This window comes from Prionailurus bengalensis, chromosome E1 (assembly GCF_016509475.1).
Source record: "Prionailurus bengalensis isolate Pbe53 chromosome E1, Fcat_Pben_1.1_paternal_pri, whole genome shotgun sequence".
Classification (NCBI taxonomy): domain Eukaryota; kingdom Metazoa; phylum Chordata; class Mammalia; order Carnivora; family Felidae; genus Prionailurus; species Prionailurus bengalensis.
This window is the reverse complement of record NC_057347.1, coordinates 60614968-60631371: the sequence shown is the minus strand read 5'-3', so window position 1 is coordinate 60631371 and position 16404 is coordinate 60614968. Positions and strand designations below refer to the sequence as shown.

Below are 16404 nucleotides of genomic sequence, written 5' to 3'. Positions count from 1 at the left end.
CAGGAGCCGCGACAAGGAAAGCCCCGTGTGCGGGGAGGTTCATCTTCGTCTGGGCCCCATGAACCTAGGAGCTCACAAGCAGACGCGAGCCCGCGAGCCCTGGTCTGGCTTGGCGGCTTCTCCTTGGTCCCCACCACCAAGCGCGTCCTCTCTCGGGGCTGCATCACAGAGAGACCCCCCCACCTTCCCTGGCCCTCACCCGGCCCATGCTTTGCACAATCAGGCAAACTCTAAGACATGAAGAAAGAAAGTGCTGCTTCCTCAGAGTGAGAAGACAGGGCTGGGTCCCCCTAGGGAAGGGGCAGAACCGCCAGCCTGATCAGTGTCCCAGCATAAGGCGCCCCTGTCCGAACCCGGAAACACAGCCAGGGAAGCAGCTACGAAGGGAAGGCATATAGATGGCAGAATGTGTCCTGGAGTGGAAGCGTCACATGGACACAGAGTTGCCTGTATCTTGAAAGGAAGAGAAGGCAGGAGAAGTAAGGCTATAGAAAGGCAAACTGGGAACTCAAATGCAGGGGCGGGGAGACCGACCCCAAACCAGGCGCTCGGCGACAGGTTCCTCCAAGGAGGTGTAGGGGCAGAAGACGCCGGGAGGGTGCAGGCTTCCACCTGGGCCCCAGGGATGCGCACTGGCTGCTGTAGAGACTCCGCCTGACCTTGGGATGGAGCAAGGGCCACCCGGGTGAACCACGGGCACAGGAGGCAGTTCTGCAACTTAGACCCGCCTTGTTGTACCCGACTCAGAACCCATCCAAGTTGTATCTCTGGACCATCTCCACCGGCTCCTTTTCACACAGGGGTCTGTGGCATCTCTGCTGCGTCACACGCTCATGAGAGAGCCACCTGTCCCCCTGATTTTTGTCAGACTAGCTGTGGACAGCCCCAGTCTTTCGGATCTTCGCCCCCTGGGTGACCACACAGAGCAGTCTCGGACTCATGCACTTCATCTGGCAGGCCTGTCCTGATGCTTGGTGCTAAGGCCTCTTGTGTATGACACATGGGGATGGAGAGAGCATTCTCTTGGGAAGATGGGCCCTAGGGGGTCTCTAGCGGCCATGCACCCTGAGAGCTGTCAGCTCCTGGTCTTGAGGAGAACAGGCCCCCTGACCTAGACAGGGGGCCAGGGTGGGGCTCTGCACATGGCCATGCCCTCAGGAACAGAGGGGCTGGCTCGACCCTGATTAATGGGGGCACCCTGGTTCCTCTCCACTTCATTCCAGAATAACTGTCCTGCCCTGTTAGGAAAGAGGGCCTGTGTGGTTGCTGGGGTGGCACTGACGTGCAGCCCAAGTTCTTCCAGTGGGACCCGCACACCACACAGTCGAAGATGCTTGACACGAACGAGAGTGAATCAGTGCCCGGAACTGAGCGACACGGGACGCTGGGACCTTGCTGTGCTCGGCCACCCTCCCGGGAGAAATACAGGGCAGGGGTCTGTCAACCGGTTGACACACACCTTATTCTATGTGTTTCTGGTTAAAAACAACTTACTACCACATTAACACTGACCTCATGCCTGAAAGCAACTCATGTAACATAAAGCAAATCACAGAGCTCTGTGCCTCCGACACCAGGGGCCTTTTCAGTACTATGCTTAGGGTCCATTTTAAACAGGAAAATCACCAACAAAAACACCAACCCTGAAAAACCGCACTAAAGGGCATGTGCTTCCGGTCAGAGCTGAACCCAAGAGGGGGCACCGCCGTGTCGCCCCTCAGCAGGAGCCAGATTCAAGTGTCCATCCACCCCGTGCGTGGGTGCGTGAGCACGCATGAGCACTGACTGGGATTACAAATAACTGTTAGTGATCAGGCGAGCACTGAGGGTCAACTGTGGGAGGTCACCTCTAGAAGTCCCCCAGAGCACCAGCCTTACACGGGATGGGCACGACAGCAACGCCGTCCCCTCAGGGCAGACGCCTCCCGTGGGGAAACAGGGCAAAAGGCTAAGCTGGTCAAGCAGGTCTTCCGCTGGCTCCAGATACACCCCTGCAAGTGGCCCCCGGGGGAGACGGAGGTGAACAGGGACACTGGACTAAGATGACAGACAGCGCAGGCACTAGCCCACAGGCACCTGTGTCCCCAAGAGGCCCTTACACCTTCTTAACACCTCAAAGCAGCACAGGGCAGGGGGCCGTTTTCTGCAAGGAGAAGGGCTGATGGCTGTGAGCATGACGGAGACTCTTAGGACAGCGAGTGAAGTGTCAGCCTGGGACTTCTGCTTCAGGGCCACAAGAGAATGTGACCAGCAGGAGGAGGTGACCATTCTTCCCAACACCCGCTGCCACTGCCCCTGCCCCCGGATAGAGGCCTGGGGTGGCTGTCTCAGCAAAGACCCACACTGACAGAGCACCTCTGACCAGAACCACATCCCAGTGGGGGAAGAGAGGCTGAGGAACGGCCAGAAGCACACTGGGTTTCTGGGGGGCAGGTGGTACAGCCCCAGAAGCCGCCACGAAGAGGAGCTATCCAGCACAGGCACAGGCCAGACTTCCACATCCACTCTCCGAGGCCAGCATCACCCTGAAACTGAAGCGGACCAGAATACTACAGGAAAGCTACAATGTCCCTGACACAAACTGACATAAACCTCCTCAACAAGACATCAGCAAGTCAAATTCAACAGCATATGGAAGGGTTATATGCCACGGCCGACGGATTCATCCCAGGGACGCAAGGGTAGCTAAACATTAAAAAAAAAAAAAAAAAAAAAAAAAAAGAGCCATGCAACACACTGCATTAATAAAGGAAAACACCCACATGATCACCTCAACACAGAAAAAGCACGTGACTGAATTCAACACCCTTTCCCGATAGAGCTCCTCAGCAAACCAGAAAGGAAAAACAACTCGGCATAATAAGGTCTGTAGACGACAACCCACAGCTAACATCGGCCTCGACAGTGCAAGACGACATTCTCCCTCTAGGATCAGGAGCAGGACACAGATGTCTGCTTCTGGCACTGAGATTCAACACTGCTGGAGGCTTAGCCCAGCAGGCACAGGGAAGTCAAGGCATCTGAATGGAAAAGGAAGGAAAACGCTCTACTGGAAATGACCTAATCTTTGTATGTGGGAAATCCTAATAAATCCACACAAGAAAACCCCCTGAGCCAAAAACTGTAACAACTCAGAACTGAACTCAGCAAAGTTGCAAAGTACAATATGGACATGCGAAAATCAGCTGTAACAGCTGTGTATGTAGTAACAGCTGTAATATGCAGTAACCGGCTATGTATATAGTAGCAACTGTAATGCACAGTAATCAGCAGTATATATGGTAACAGCTATATATATAGAAAAGACTGTAATATATAGTAATCAGCTGTATATATAATAATCAGCTGTAACATATTGTAATCAGCTGTATATATAGTAAACTTAAAAGGAAATTAAGAGAACAATTCCAAAGGAACTGAATAGGAAGGAGTTCCAAAGGAATAAAACAGGAAGAAATTTGAGCCAGACTTTTACACTAGAACTACAGAACACTGTGGAAAGGAATTAAAGACTTAAACAAATGGAGAGATGTCAACGCTCCTGGTTGAGAAGACGTGATGCTCGTCATGCGGCGCTGCCTAAAGCAATCTACGGGCTCAGTGCAGTCCCTGTCGAAATCCCAAATGCTGGTTTTTTGCAGAAATGGAAAAGCTGATCCTAAAATTTGCATGAATTGCTAGGGATCCAGAATAGTCAGAACAATCTTGAAAAAGAAGAACAAGGTCGGAGGACTCCTACTTCCCAATTTCAAAACTTCCTACAAAACCGTGGTAATCAAAACTGTGGCTTCGGCATCAAGGCAGACGTGAAGGTCAGGGAGACAGACGTGAGAAAGAAACCCGTAGATCAGAGGTCAAGTGACTTTCCACAAGGGTGACAAAACCACTCCGTGGGGAAAGCATGGTCTCTTCTATGGAAGAGACCTTCTATGGAAGAGGCCTCTTCTGGAACAGATGTACATCCACACGCCAAAGATGTGGTCAGACCCTTACCTCACTCACTCGATACAAAAATTCACGCTACATGGATCAAAGAACTAAACCTAAGAGCTGGAACACTGTCGCTCGGAGAAGAAGAAAGCACAGGGGCACCACCTCAGGGGTGGCAGTGGAGTCTCTGCATAGGCCACCTGGAGCACAAGACACAAAAGGGCACAGAGATAAAGGGGACTTCACAATTAAAAGCTGGTGCATCAGAGGGGCGCCTGGGTGGCTCCATTGGTTAAGCATCTGATCATCGGGTTCAGGTCACTATCTCACAGCTCACGGGTTCGAGCCCTCTGTCAGGCTGTGTGCTGACAGCTCACAGCCTGGAGCCTGCTTCGGATTCTGTGTTTCCCTCTCTCTCTGCCCCTCCCCCACTCACGTTCTGTCTCCCTCTCTCAAAAATAAACATTAAAAAAAATTATTTTAGGGGCGCCTGGGTGGCTCAGCCGGTTAAGCACCTGACTTCCACTCAGGTCATGACCTCATGGTTTGTGGGTTCGAGCCCTGCATCGGGCTCTGTGCTGACAGCTCGGAGCCTGGAGCCTGCTTCAGATTCCGTGTCTCCCTTTCTCTCTCAGCCCCTTCTTGGCTCACACTCTGTCTCTCTCTCGCTCGCTCTCTCAAAAATAAATAAACATCAAAAAAAATTTAAAAAAATTATTTTAAATCTGTAAAAAACTGGTGCATCAGAGACTCTATCAGGAGAGTGAAGAGATAAACCCACCAAATGAGAGAAAATATTTGCAAATCACATCTGGTCAGGACCTAGTATCCAGAATATATCAAGAGCTCCTACACCTCAACAACAAAAAATGGACAAAAGATGTACACAGACAGCTCTTTGAAGACCTACAAATCACCAAGCACATGAGAAGATGCTCAACATCGTTACTCATGAGGGAAATGCAAACCCAAATCACTGATATCACTTCACACCCAGTAAGATGGCCATGAGGGGGAAAAACAACAACAGAAAACAACACGTGTTGGTGAGGATGTAGACAAACGAGAATCTCATACATCAGCGGAAGAATGTAAAATGTAGCTGCTGTGGAAAAGTTTGGAGGTTCTTCAATAAACAACACAGAATTACCATAGGACTGAGCAATTCTACTCCTAGGTATACACCCAGAAGAAATGAAAACGAGGACACCATACATAATCATGAATGTTCACAGCGGCACTATTCACAACAGCCAGAAGGTGGAAACAATCCAAATGTCCATCAATCGGTGACTGAATCAACAAAAATGGAAACATTAAGCCATAAAGAAGTACTGACCGATGCTATAAACCTCCGAACATGATGCTCAGTGAGAGACCAGATATAAAAGGCCACGTATCAAACTGTATCTACAGGGAATGTCCAGTGTAGGCAAATCCACAGAGACAGATTAGTGGCTGCCAGGGGCTCAGGTAAGAGGGAAACGGGAAGTAACTGCTGTGTATAAGGTTTACTACTGGGACAATGAAAATGCTTCTGAACTCGTTAGAGGAGATGGTTTCAAAATGCTGTGAATGTACCTAATGCCACTGACTTGTATGCTGTAAAATGGTCAATTGTATGTTACGTATATTTTACCATGACGACAAAAAAAAAAAAAAAAAAAAAAAAGACTCGAATCCTAAGGAGTACTAAGTATAAAAGAATTACTGTTCATTTTAAAAAATAGTAAAAGCAAATTCTTTCAGAGATGCTGAAATACCAACAGATAAAAATGACACGACATCTGGATCTGGGTGGGGAAGAGCTGGGAGAGAATTTCCAGAATGTCTGACGTTTTCCGTAATACAAAGCTTAAAAGAAAAAAGCAAAGCTGCTGACTTCCAGAGTTTATTAACAGGTACCGCTTTCCTTTCTCAAGAGTGACTTTCTAGGGTGAGGGCAGTCACAAGGCATGCAGCACCTCAGTGACAGCTGACACTGTGTAAGGAGAGCCACCCTCCTCACCCAGTCTTCAAGCTCACCTGCCACCTCCTCCCCCTTTTCCACAGCGCCTCCTGCACCCACTCGGCTGGGTGCCGCCGCTGGGGAGGATGGTGTCTGGGAGCACTGAATCGTTACGGACCAGAGAGAAAACCCTTTTCTAAACCAGTGATTTCTTTAAAAAAATTTTTTTTTAATGTTTTTTATTTTTTGAGAGAGCACAAGCAGGGGAGGGGCAGATAGAGACGGAGACACAGAATCCAAAGCAGGCTCCAGGTTCCGAGCTGTCAGCACAGAGCCTGACGCGGGGCTCGAACCCAGGAACGCGAGATCATGGATGACCAAGCTGAAGTGGGACACTCAACCGACTGAGCCCCCCCAGGCAGCCCCCAGTGATTTCTAAGTAAAAGACTGCAACCAAATTAAAGAAGAACCAATAAAATTTCCCACTAACAGATAATTTAAAATGGTTTTTGGTAAAAGATGACTAAAACTGGAAGGAGTTTCAATATTTTTTCCATCTTCCTTCTCCTGAGAGGGAACAGGGTCTCAAGGCTGACCCTGCAGCGATCATCAGTGATGATAAAAAAAACTGTGTGGCTTTCTTTAAAGCCCCAATATATTAAGAAGTTAATCTTTAATGCAATTTTAATTTATTTTACAAGATAAATTATATTTTTGAGGAGTGCCTGGGTGGCTCAGTCGGTTGAACCATCAACTCCTGATCTCGTGGTTGTGGGATCAAGCCCCAAGTCGGGCTCCATGACAACAGAGAAAAGCCTGCTTGAGATCCTCTCTCCCTCGGCCCTTCCCCCACGTGCACCCCTCTCTATCCCTCTCTCTAAATAAATAAATATTTAAAAAATTGTATTTTTGGGGGCACCTGGGTGGGCTCAGTCAGTTAAGTGTCCGACTTTGGCTCAGGTCACCATCTCACAGTTCGTGGGTTCGAGCCCCACGTCGGGCTCTGTGCTGACAGCTAGAGCCTGGAGCCTGCTTCCGATTCTGTCTTCCTCTCTGTCTGCCCCTCCCCTGCTTGCACTCTCTCAAAAAGAAACATTAAAAAAATTTTTTTAATAAATAAATTTAAAAAATTCTATTTGTTTTTTAAGTTTGTTTATTTTGAGAGAGAGGGAGAGAGGATCCCATGTAGGCCCCGTGATGTCTGCAGACAGTCCGACAAGGGCTTGATCACATGACCCTGGGATCATGACCTGAGCCAAAATCAAGAGTAAGGTGCTTAACCGACTGAGCCACCCAGGTGCCCCAAAAGTTGTTTTTATTTATTTTTTTTTTAATTTTTTTTTTGGTAACGTTTATTTTTGAGACAGAGCATGAACGGGGGAGGGTCAGAGAGAGAGAGACGGAGACACAGAATCTGAAACAGGCTCCAGGCTCTGAGCTGTCAGCACAGAGCCCGACGCGGGGCTCGAACTCACAGACCGCGAGATCATGACCTGAGCCGAAGTCGGCCGTTTAACCGACTGAGCCACCGAGGCGCCCCACCAAGTTGTTTTTAAATAATAGTTAACACGTGCCAACCTGTGGATAAATGGACAAACTTGCAATCAGTCACCCATTTCAAATGCTGTCTTCTCAGGTTCTGTAATCCTTATATTCACGATTAAATCTTTAATATTTCCGCATTCTCCTGCGCAGAGTAAAAATGTGCTCAGCAAACAGTATTCAGACAGAAACTAGTCGGCACGCATATGAAATCTGTTAGGGCGCAAGACCCCATTACAGGGGCAAGAGGGCCTGTCTGGGTGCTCATACATTCTGACAGTAGACGCCAAATCAGGGCAGTATTCAGGGCCAGGAGAACATTAGAGAGAATGATGTAAAACAGTGGAAAACTTCATCCTTTGCTTATTAAATCTGTAAGGAAAAATTTTAGATACCAACTTTCACACGTGAAAGGGATACACAGCTGTTCCAACTCCCTCCAGTAGACAGGTGGACATAAGAGGCCCCTGACTGGCACCAGTGGTTCTCTGACAACCTGGAATGCGTTAGAAATGCACTCTTGGGCCCCCAGGCCACACCTGCTCAGGAAGGGACTCTGAGGCACATCATATCTGGGAATCACTGGCTGAACCGCGGCTTCAGCCTGAGCAGGATTCAGACCAAAAAAGGACCGACCAGGCCACCTCCCAATGCCACCTTCTTCCAGAAGCACACCGCGCCAACAGGTTTGCTGCGTCAACGTCATCCACAATGACAAACTTATTCAGAGAGAAAATAAGGCCCGCACAACTCTTAATACTTAGGGGACACAGAACCTGAGAAGACAGCATTTGAAATGGGTAACTGATTGCAAGTTTGTCCATTTATCCACAGGTTGGCATGTGTTAACTATTATTTAAAAACAAAGACATTAGAGAAACAAAACTCTTGGGGCGCCTGGAGGCTCAGTTAAGCGTCTGACTCTTGGTTTCAGCTCATGTCATGATCACGCCATTCGTGGGACTGAGGCCCCGTATTGGGCTCTGCACTGATAGCCCAGAGCCTGCTTGGGATTGTCTCTCTCCCTCTCTGCCCCTTCCCCACACTCTCTCTCGAAATAAATAAACTTAAACAAAAATAAGAAGAATAAGAACAAAGAACTCTCAGGTGGTTAGTCTTCCCCAGAAAAGGTTCCAGAACTTATTCTACCAGTGAGTTTGGGGCAAGGCAGAGTGGGGATCTGAATCCCATAGGCAAACGCAGGTCTCCTCCATTCCTTCATCGCTCACAGGTGGCAGGTCAACACAGTTAGGCCTTCTGTTCTCTACCCTTTTCAGAGAAACTCTATGGGCACAGAGAGCACCTTCTGACCAGGAGCCTGACTCCATTGCTTGAGCTCCTGAAGGCCACTGCTGCGTCCGGATGGACAGCAGGCACTCTGTACACCTGGGCAAGGACCCACTGCTCAAACAGCAGCTCTGAGGATGACACTAGACTCCTGAGTTGACTTAACAGCCAGCCGGACCCCTACGCCTCACATGGCTCCACAGGGCTGGGTGAAAGGGGGTTCTCTGTGCTCTCATTTAAAAGCCAAGCTCAGGGGCACCCGGGTGGCTCGATCGGTGAAGCGTCCGCTCTTGATCTCAGCTCAGGTCTTGATCTCAGGGTTATTGAATTGAATTGAATTCTGGCGTTGGGCGTGGAGCCTACTTACTTACTAAATTACTAACTACCTAACTAAATGCCAAGCTCCGTTGGTCTGTCCTGTCTTCTCTACTCGTCGATGTGAGAACACGCATGGACAGCTATGTGCGCAGACAGCAAGATTCTCTGCTTCCGTCAGACACACTCTGGAGCACAGGTGTCCCAGGAGACATCTCAGAAGGCAGGTGCCAGTGCCCAAACCTCCCGTTACTTCCAGGCCACACCCAGGTATCTACACAAGGAGGGGGGTATTTCTAACTCTCTAGGTATTTACAGAAACGCTAATCTCCGTTCAGATGGCTCCACCAGGGAGACCCCCAGGAGAGGTGACACCCACAACCACCGCCAGGTACCTTGTAGCACTATTAGGTTTCTTACACTTTAGAAATGCAAACATTTCCTCAGACAAAAAAATTAAAATTTAACAGTCGAAACCAAAGTATGGAACACTACCATTCATAAAACGGAGAGCAAAGGATCTTTGCTCTTGATATCTGCACCCTATTAGCTGTGAAGGACACTGCTTACCGTTGTTCACCTGGCCGTGGACGGCGGCAGGGACTGGCACCACATGAGTCCCGTTCTGCGTCACAGTTTTTATTGGTAGCTGATGCTGACCCAGAGGAGCCTGCTGCACGATGGTGACCGTCTGGACGGGGGTGGTCTGTGGCGTCTGAATGATCCGGCTAGCGGCGCCCAGCGTGGCATGGCTAATCGCAGGAATAGGTTCCACTTTTACTGAAATTAAAAGGAAGGGGAAAGAAACAATATCAACTGACATTACTGGAAAGCCACAGCAATCACGCCAGGTGGCCAGCAGACCCTCTCTAAGACGTTAACTAACTAGAAAAGGGGTTTGGGGGCGGCACCTGGGGGGCTTAGTCGGTGGAGCGTCTGACTCTTGGTTTCGGCTCATGCTGTGATCTCACAGTTCATGAGTTCTAGCCCCGCCTCGGGCTCTGCGCTGACAGTGCAGAGCCTGCTTGGGGGTCTGTCTGTCTCTCTCTGTCTCTCTCTCTCTCTCTCTCCCTCTCTCTCTCTCTCTCTCTCTCTATCTCCCTCCCCCTCTCTCCCTCTCTCTCTGTTCCTCCCCAGCTTGTGCTCTCATCTCTTTCTCTCAAAATAAATAAACTTAAAAAAAAATTAAAACAACAACAACAAAAAGAAAGGGGCTTGGGACGAGTAGGTCTGCTGGGAAGACTCGAGAAACAGCTTGAGAAACGGCCTGCAGCGACTTCTTCTGTTGCTTTACCTTTTACTTCTTTGTGGTCTCCATTCTCTTGCGGCTCTGCCTTAGGAGGGGCCAGCACGGCCGCCTGCGTGACCACGGCCTGGCCGGCAACAGTGTACGTGCTGGCCGGGGCGAGGCCGGCCACGCCGGTGACGGACACCGCGGGGATCTGGTGGACGACGTGCACCGTCTGCACGACAGGCTGCTGGGAGGTCGCGGTGGTCACGGGGGCGGCGACCGTGTAGGTGACAGGCTTGATCGTCGGCGGCAGCTGCCGCTGCACAGCGATTAAAACAGGCTGACTAGACAGGGGAGAGCCTGCAGAGTTTGAGGGAGCAGGGGTGAGGCACAGGCACCCACGTTCCTCCAACCGTTTCCCAGAACCGACCAAGCACAACCACCCGCTCACAGCACACAGAGGAGTAAGACAGGGCGCGCCCCTCCATCTCATAATAGTGAAGTCACTCGCGGTGGGAAAAGGGTAGTATCTTAACGGGGATACTGAATTCTTGTATCTAACTGCTAAAAACGCAATTCTTGCTCTATTCAGATTTCTTACGACACCTCTTCCCACATCTCTTTCCTCATGAAAAAGAAAATGTCAACACAGTATATGGGAAGAAGCTGCCTACTGCGCCCAGTCAAGGGGGCCACACTCTCCCCAGCATTAAAGTCTCACGGTGGGGGCGAGAGAACCGGAAAGCCCAGACACAGAGTTACAAACTCTGCCAACCAACCTCTGCTCTCCCTGGTTTGGGCACAGAGTAAATGAAAAGACACGCTGGTGACAGGAGGTACAGGTGGGGGTGGGGAGGGGCTGTTGCCAGCACGGTCAAGAATCCCACTGTGTCAAAGTGCGTATTCTGTGGGTGCCTGGGTGGCCCGGTCGGTTCTGAGTCCCACTCTGGATTTCGGCTCAGGTCATGATCTCACAGTTTGTGGTACTGAGCCCCACGTCGGCTCTGTGCTCACAGCGTGGGGCCTGCTTGGGCTCCTCTCTCTACCCCACCCCCACTCATGCACGCTCTTGCTCCAAAAACAAAAACCAAAAAACACCAAAAACACACATTTTGCCAACCAATTAGGAATCATGATAGAATTAGTTCAGACACATTTCCACACTGTGTTGTTACGGTTTTTGTTTTTGTTTTTAAATTCCTCAGGGCACACATCTTTATTCTGCTTTGCAACTTGGTAAGTAAACTGTGAGATGCTCACCTAGTCATTAAGTGGGCAGTTTCTGCTGCCAATCAATGTCTGGCTTGTCTAATTTGTGTTATTCCTTTGGGGGGAGGGATTTTTTTTCACCATCTTTGAATGATCAAGCAACTGAGAAACAGATTCTTAATTACTTCAGGCATCCATATAAGCTGTTTATGTCAAACAACGTTCACTGTTTTTTGTTTTTTGTTTTTTTAACACTCAGAGTACTATTAGTTTTTCAGAGCTTATGACACTCAGGTATTATGCAGAAAGTACCAGGTACAAAGGAGCCAAGGCCACTGCTGTGTCCGCTGAGGAGCCTGGCCCGCCCCCACCCACCACACTTGCCCCCTCGCTGCGAGTCTCACCTGGTGCACTCTGAGCAAACCGTGCCTCCTGGATGACGGCCAGTTTGGGCTGTGACGCGCTGGGCTCCGGCTCCAGGGGGGCCGGGGAACCTTCCCTCGACAGGCTCTCGGGGGTCTGGGCACCACTGGAGTGAGCAGACAGCACTCCAGCGTGATTGGGAGAGGCTGGGGCACTTCTGTGTCACAGAAAAAAAGACAGTGGATTTTCACAGGTCCAGCACTCACCACGCTGCGTCATCTCAATAACGTGCATTTTGAAACTGTAACGGCCATTTGTCTTCTGCCACCTGACTACAGTTCTGTGAGCTCTACTTTCCCTGTGAACGCCTGTGACCGGAGATGGACCTTCCGTGAGACTCACTCAGCTGTGATAGCCAGTGTGCCTGTGCTGCGCTAGGCTACTGGGGCTCCGTGCCCACACGGGCTGCACGGCCGTGGAGCTGCACTGGTGCCCTCCCTAAGCAGCTCCTGTCCACGGGCAGCAGGAGCCAGCGGTGTGCAAGCAGGTGGGGGCCTGAGACTTACATCCTGGTCCTTTTATTTTGTTTAGAAACAGAGCATCTATTAATGAAGCTAAAAATGTATAATTTGAAAATCAGGCCATTAACATTATATAAAACAATCTTGAGTTTAAGCCGCTAAAATACAGCTTGGAAGAGCTGTTCATGTGTCAAGGGAAAGGAAAACACACAGCTCATCAAATGCCGACCGGTCATGTTAACAATGTGCAATGAATTCAGTGAGGCCACAGCTGCCACGTGGGAGCGGAGTGGAAGTAAAACTTCATCGCCAGTCTCCGCCGTTTCAGACTGCCGTTCAAGAAATGTGCGGGCAGCATCCGACACTCTTGTTCAAATCCCCATCCCCACATTTAATCACACCGCATTTGGTAGTTCCTTCACTGTGAAAAGGAAAACTGACCAACACATTGAAGGCAAATTTACTAACCAGTGAGTGAGGTCTTTTTGTTTGTCTTTTTTCCTTACCTAGACGAGAGCGGTCCCAGAGGGGTTCTAAAGCAAGGCACGCCCCTAGGCCGTCTTTTCCTAAAAGCCTGCTCTATTAATTTGCTTTCAGAGGCAGGGTCTATCCTCCAGAATGAGCCTTTGCCTGGTTCTTCCTGGGAACGTGGTACTTTGATGAAATACCGATTCAGAGAGAGATTGTGGCGAATTGAATTCTATGAAACATAAAAAAATACGTAGAATTCATATATTTCTTTGCTGAGAAATGAAAATGTGTCCCAGTTTCAGTGCCCTGCAAAGCAGAGACCGAGGCATGCAGCCTTTGCAGAGGGCAGACGACTTACAAGCAGCGCTGTTCTGGGAGGAGCTGGCCCTCCTCCCGAGTGAAGGAGTAGGGGTGCGACCCCCCAGCCGGAGGGTCCTGGAACGAAATGGCAGAGGGAGCACCAGGGGCGGGGGGGGGGGGGGGGGGGGAGGATCTAGGGAACAAAGAAGGGGTGGGCCATCTAAACCACAGGGAAGAAGGCAATTTCCATCTCTCCCCCAGGTAGGAGACCAAGGACCCTCACTGTAGTCATCTCACCTTTCCTGCTTAGAGACGAACAGAGACAAAATAAGCCAATCCTTTAAAATACTTTTTGAGCACGGAATTAGCTTACAAGAATCTGTCACAGCCATCTAAAATGAATTAATCCAGTGCAAAGTGTTTGGCAAACCAGCAAAGGATAAAGACGAGCTAAAGGTTGAGACGTATTGTCGACACCATCTTCCAGTAATAAGAGCACTTTGCAAAATACTTCCATACGTGTTTTTCAATTTGATCCACCAAATAATCTGACGAGGCAGAGAGGAGGTTTCCCTCAACTCCTGCTCTATTCTTTCCATTACAAAAATCTTGGCTCACAGCTTACAGTTTCAGGAAAGCTCCCCACTGCAACCTGCACGACTCTTGGCAGCACGCCTGATCCCGAGCCCCCCAAACCAGAGTCAGCAACAGCTGGACAGAAGCCATGCATCCAAGTTATTTCATGTATTTACACCCATCTTTAAAGTTAGTAAGTTAAACTACTAAAGATTCAAAATGATGGTAACTCACAGTACAATTTCGGGCTATCCCAAAATCATTTCTAAATTCCCCAATTAATCTTCTAAAGGAACTCCTAGCCACAGCCTGAAATCCTCACTTGCCAGAGGTGGCTCAGAAATCAAATGCATCAAATTCTACTTTATAACCCAGCTAGGGGACCGCTCACCTACCACAACCAGTCACAGGCTATGGCTGTGACCACAGCACCACGCAAGCCCGTGGAAGTCCGTCTCCCTCACCAGCAACACGCAGGGGGGGCAGCCTGGACTGTCTGTGATTTGTGGAAGTGTTTATAAATAAATGCATTACCTGAGACTTAGAATATTTTATTATTTTTTTAATGTTTATTAAAAAAAAATTTTTTTTTTAACGTTTATTTTTGAGACAGAGAGAGACAGAGCATGAACGGGGGAGGGGCAGAGAGAGAGGGAGACACAGAATCGGAAGCAGGCTCCAGGCTCTGAGCCATCAGCCCAGAGCCCGACACGGGGCTCGAACTCATGGACCGCGAGATCGTGACCTGAGCTGAAGTTGGAAGCTTAACCGACTGAGCCACCCAGGCGCCCCTAATGTTTATTTTTGAGAGAGAGAGAGAGCGAGAGAGAGAGAGAGCACGCGCGAGCGCTGGAGGGGCAGAGAGAGAGAGGGAGACAGAGGACCCAAAGCAAGTAAAGAGCCTGACACGGGCTTGAATCCATGAACCGTGAGATCATGACCCGAGCCGAAGTTGGATGCTTAACCGACCTGAGCCACCTGAGAGCCCCAAGATTTAGAACATTTTGATAACCGCAGATACTTGTTATTATGTTTTATCACAGGTTTAGGGATCTACCAACAATACCTTTCTACTAGCTCTTCCAGGAAAATCAAACTCAACTACTACTGGTGCTTCCGCCAAAGAGAGAAGACGATCTTCCTCTGATTCCTCAGACGTTTCTGTGCCGTAGAAGGTAGACTCCAAGACTGTGGGTTGAGAAAAGCAAACCCAGACCGTGACACCACAGGGCCCTCTGGCTGTGAACAAGGCAATCCTTACGACTGCCATGGAAGGGTTAAGAGGTCCTCCGACTGTACTGGGGGAGGGAACCTGGCTACCTGGGCAGCTTACAAGTGAACAACATGGGAGGTGCTGAACCCCCACGCGAAGGCTGGAACTGCACCGAGAAGGTTAATGCTCGTACTGCTAGGAGGAAAAAGGGAAGCTGGCTCAGGGGGAGTCTGGAGGTAGGAAGTGCCATTTCAGGGTACTGGGACACTAGTATTTCTTCCCACTGATAAAGGAGAACAGGGCCGGGGGGGGGGGGGGGGGCGGGGGGCTGCGGCTCCACGACCTTCATGCCACAGACAAGCTGTACGCAAGTTCCTAGGTCAAGGAGTCGCTATTTTCTGTCCTGAAAATGTGACAGAAGCTACACTGTGCACCATCACAACAGGGTCTAACAAGCCTATGGAACAAAGAGGCCACGATTTTCCAGCCAACAAGACTGGAAATGCTGTGGAAGTCATTCCCATTATTCTATGAGATACTTAACGCAGACACAAAGTAACTATATTTCTAAGGTCATTTAAGGCCTTTGTAATTTGATCGAGCCAAGCTACAAACACAAAAACCACGCTGGCTTGGCTTCTACTGATTCAGAAAGTATTACATGCAGAGAAAAGGCAGGTTATTACTCTTTAAAAGTAAACAGGAAGAAAAGGGTCTGCAGTACCGCACACATTCTCTTCCCCCCAGACCCTCCCCTCACCGAGGCTACTTCCCACAACCCCATCCTCCCTGGGCGCCAGTCCCTCCTCCCTCCTGTCCCCGAAGGCAGCTCCATCCCTGCAGATGACCCGGACGAAAGGCCCAGAGCTGGTCACCGGCCTCCGGCCTCTGTAAGCACCCCCAGCACTCCTGCCCAGACCTAGTTTCTGTCGGCCCCACTCATGCAGAGTACTCCCTCTACTGAGGACTTGTAAAGAAACTGATAAGAAGGGAACATGTCAGGACCTTCTAGAAGCAGAGTTCAAGGTACAGGGTGAGAGGAGCCCACAACACGCCCTCTACTTTAAGAAACCGGCTCTGGTCCTTTCAGAGGCCCAAAGGCCCAGAATTCAAGTTTTCTAGTTATAACAAATACCTCAATTCTGGGCTGGGTAAAATTATAATTATAAATCATAAGAAAACATTTTGGCATAAATATGCAACCGAAGGAAAGAAACATGCCATCTTCCCAGATGCGGTCACAATTTGTTTTATCCCAGAGTTTCCTCTGGACCAATCAAGAAGCCTTGCCAAAGGCAGACAAGGCAAAATACCCGAAGCGAGCCTGGAAGGCAGCTGTGGACTTCCTTCAGGTGCTCCAAAAGGCACAGGTCTCCGAGGAGCAGATCAGAGTCAGGGCCAAGCCCTCGGGCCCTGCTCTCCCTGCACCACCACCTCCCTAACGCCCTAGGGGAGGGCAGGAGGCAGTCTGGAAACCCGCATTTTAAAACTGGGCTGT

The 16404-nt window shown here is 49.6% G+C and overlaps 1 protein-coding gene across 1 annotated transcript in view; it reads right to left on the bottom strand.

Annotated features, from left to right (window-relative positions):
* Positions 1-16404, bottom strand: part of FOXK2 (forkhead box K2) — a 65592-nt gene that overhangs the window by 3535 nt on the left and 45653 nt on the right. Inside the window, exons 5-8 of the mRNA XM_043585476.1 lie at positions 12853-13046; positions 11867-12042; positions 10317-10613; positions 9593-9802 (exon numbers count right to left, since the gene is read on the bottom strand). Coding sequence (XP_043441411.1) covers positions 9593-9802; positions 10317-10613; positions 11867-12042; positions 12853-13046 — 877 coding nt within the window. The remainder of the gene's footprint in view (positions 1-9592; positions 9803-10316; positions 10614-11866; positions 12043-12852; positions 13047-16404) is intronic.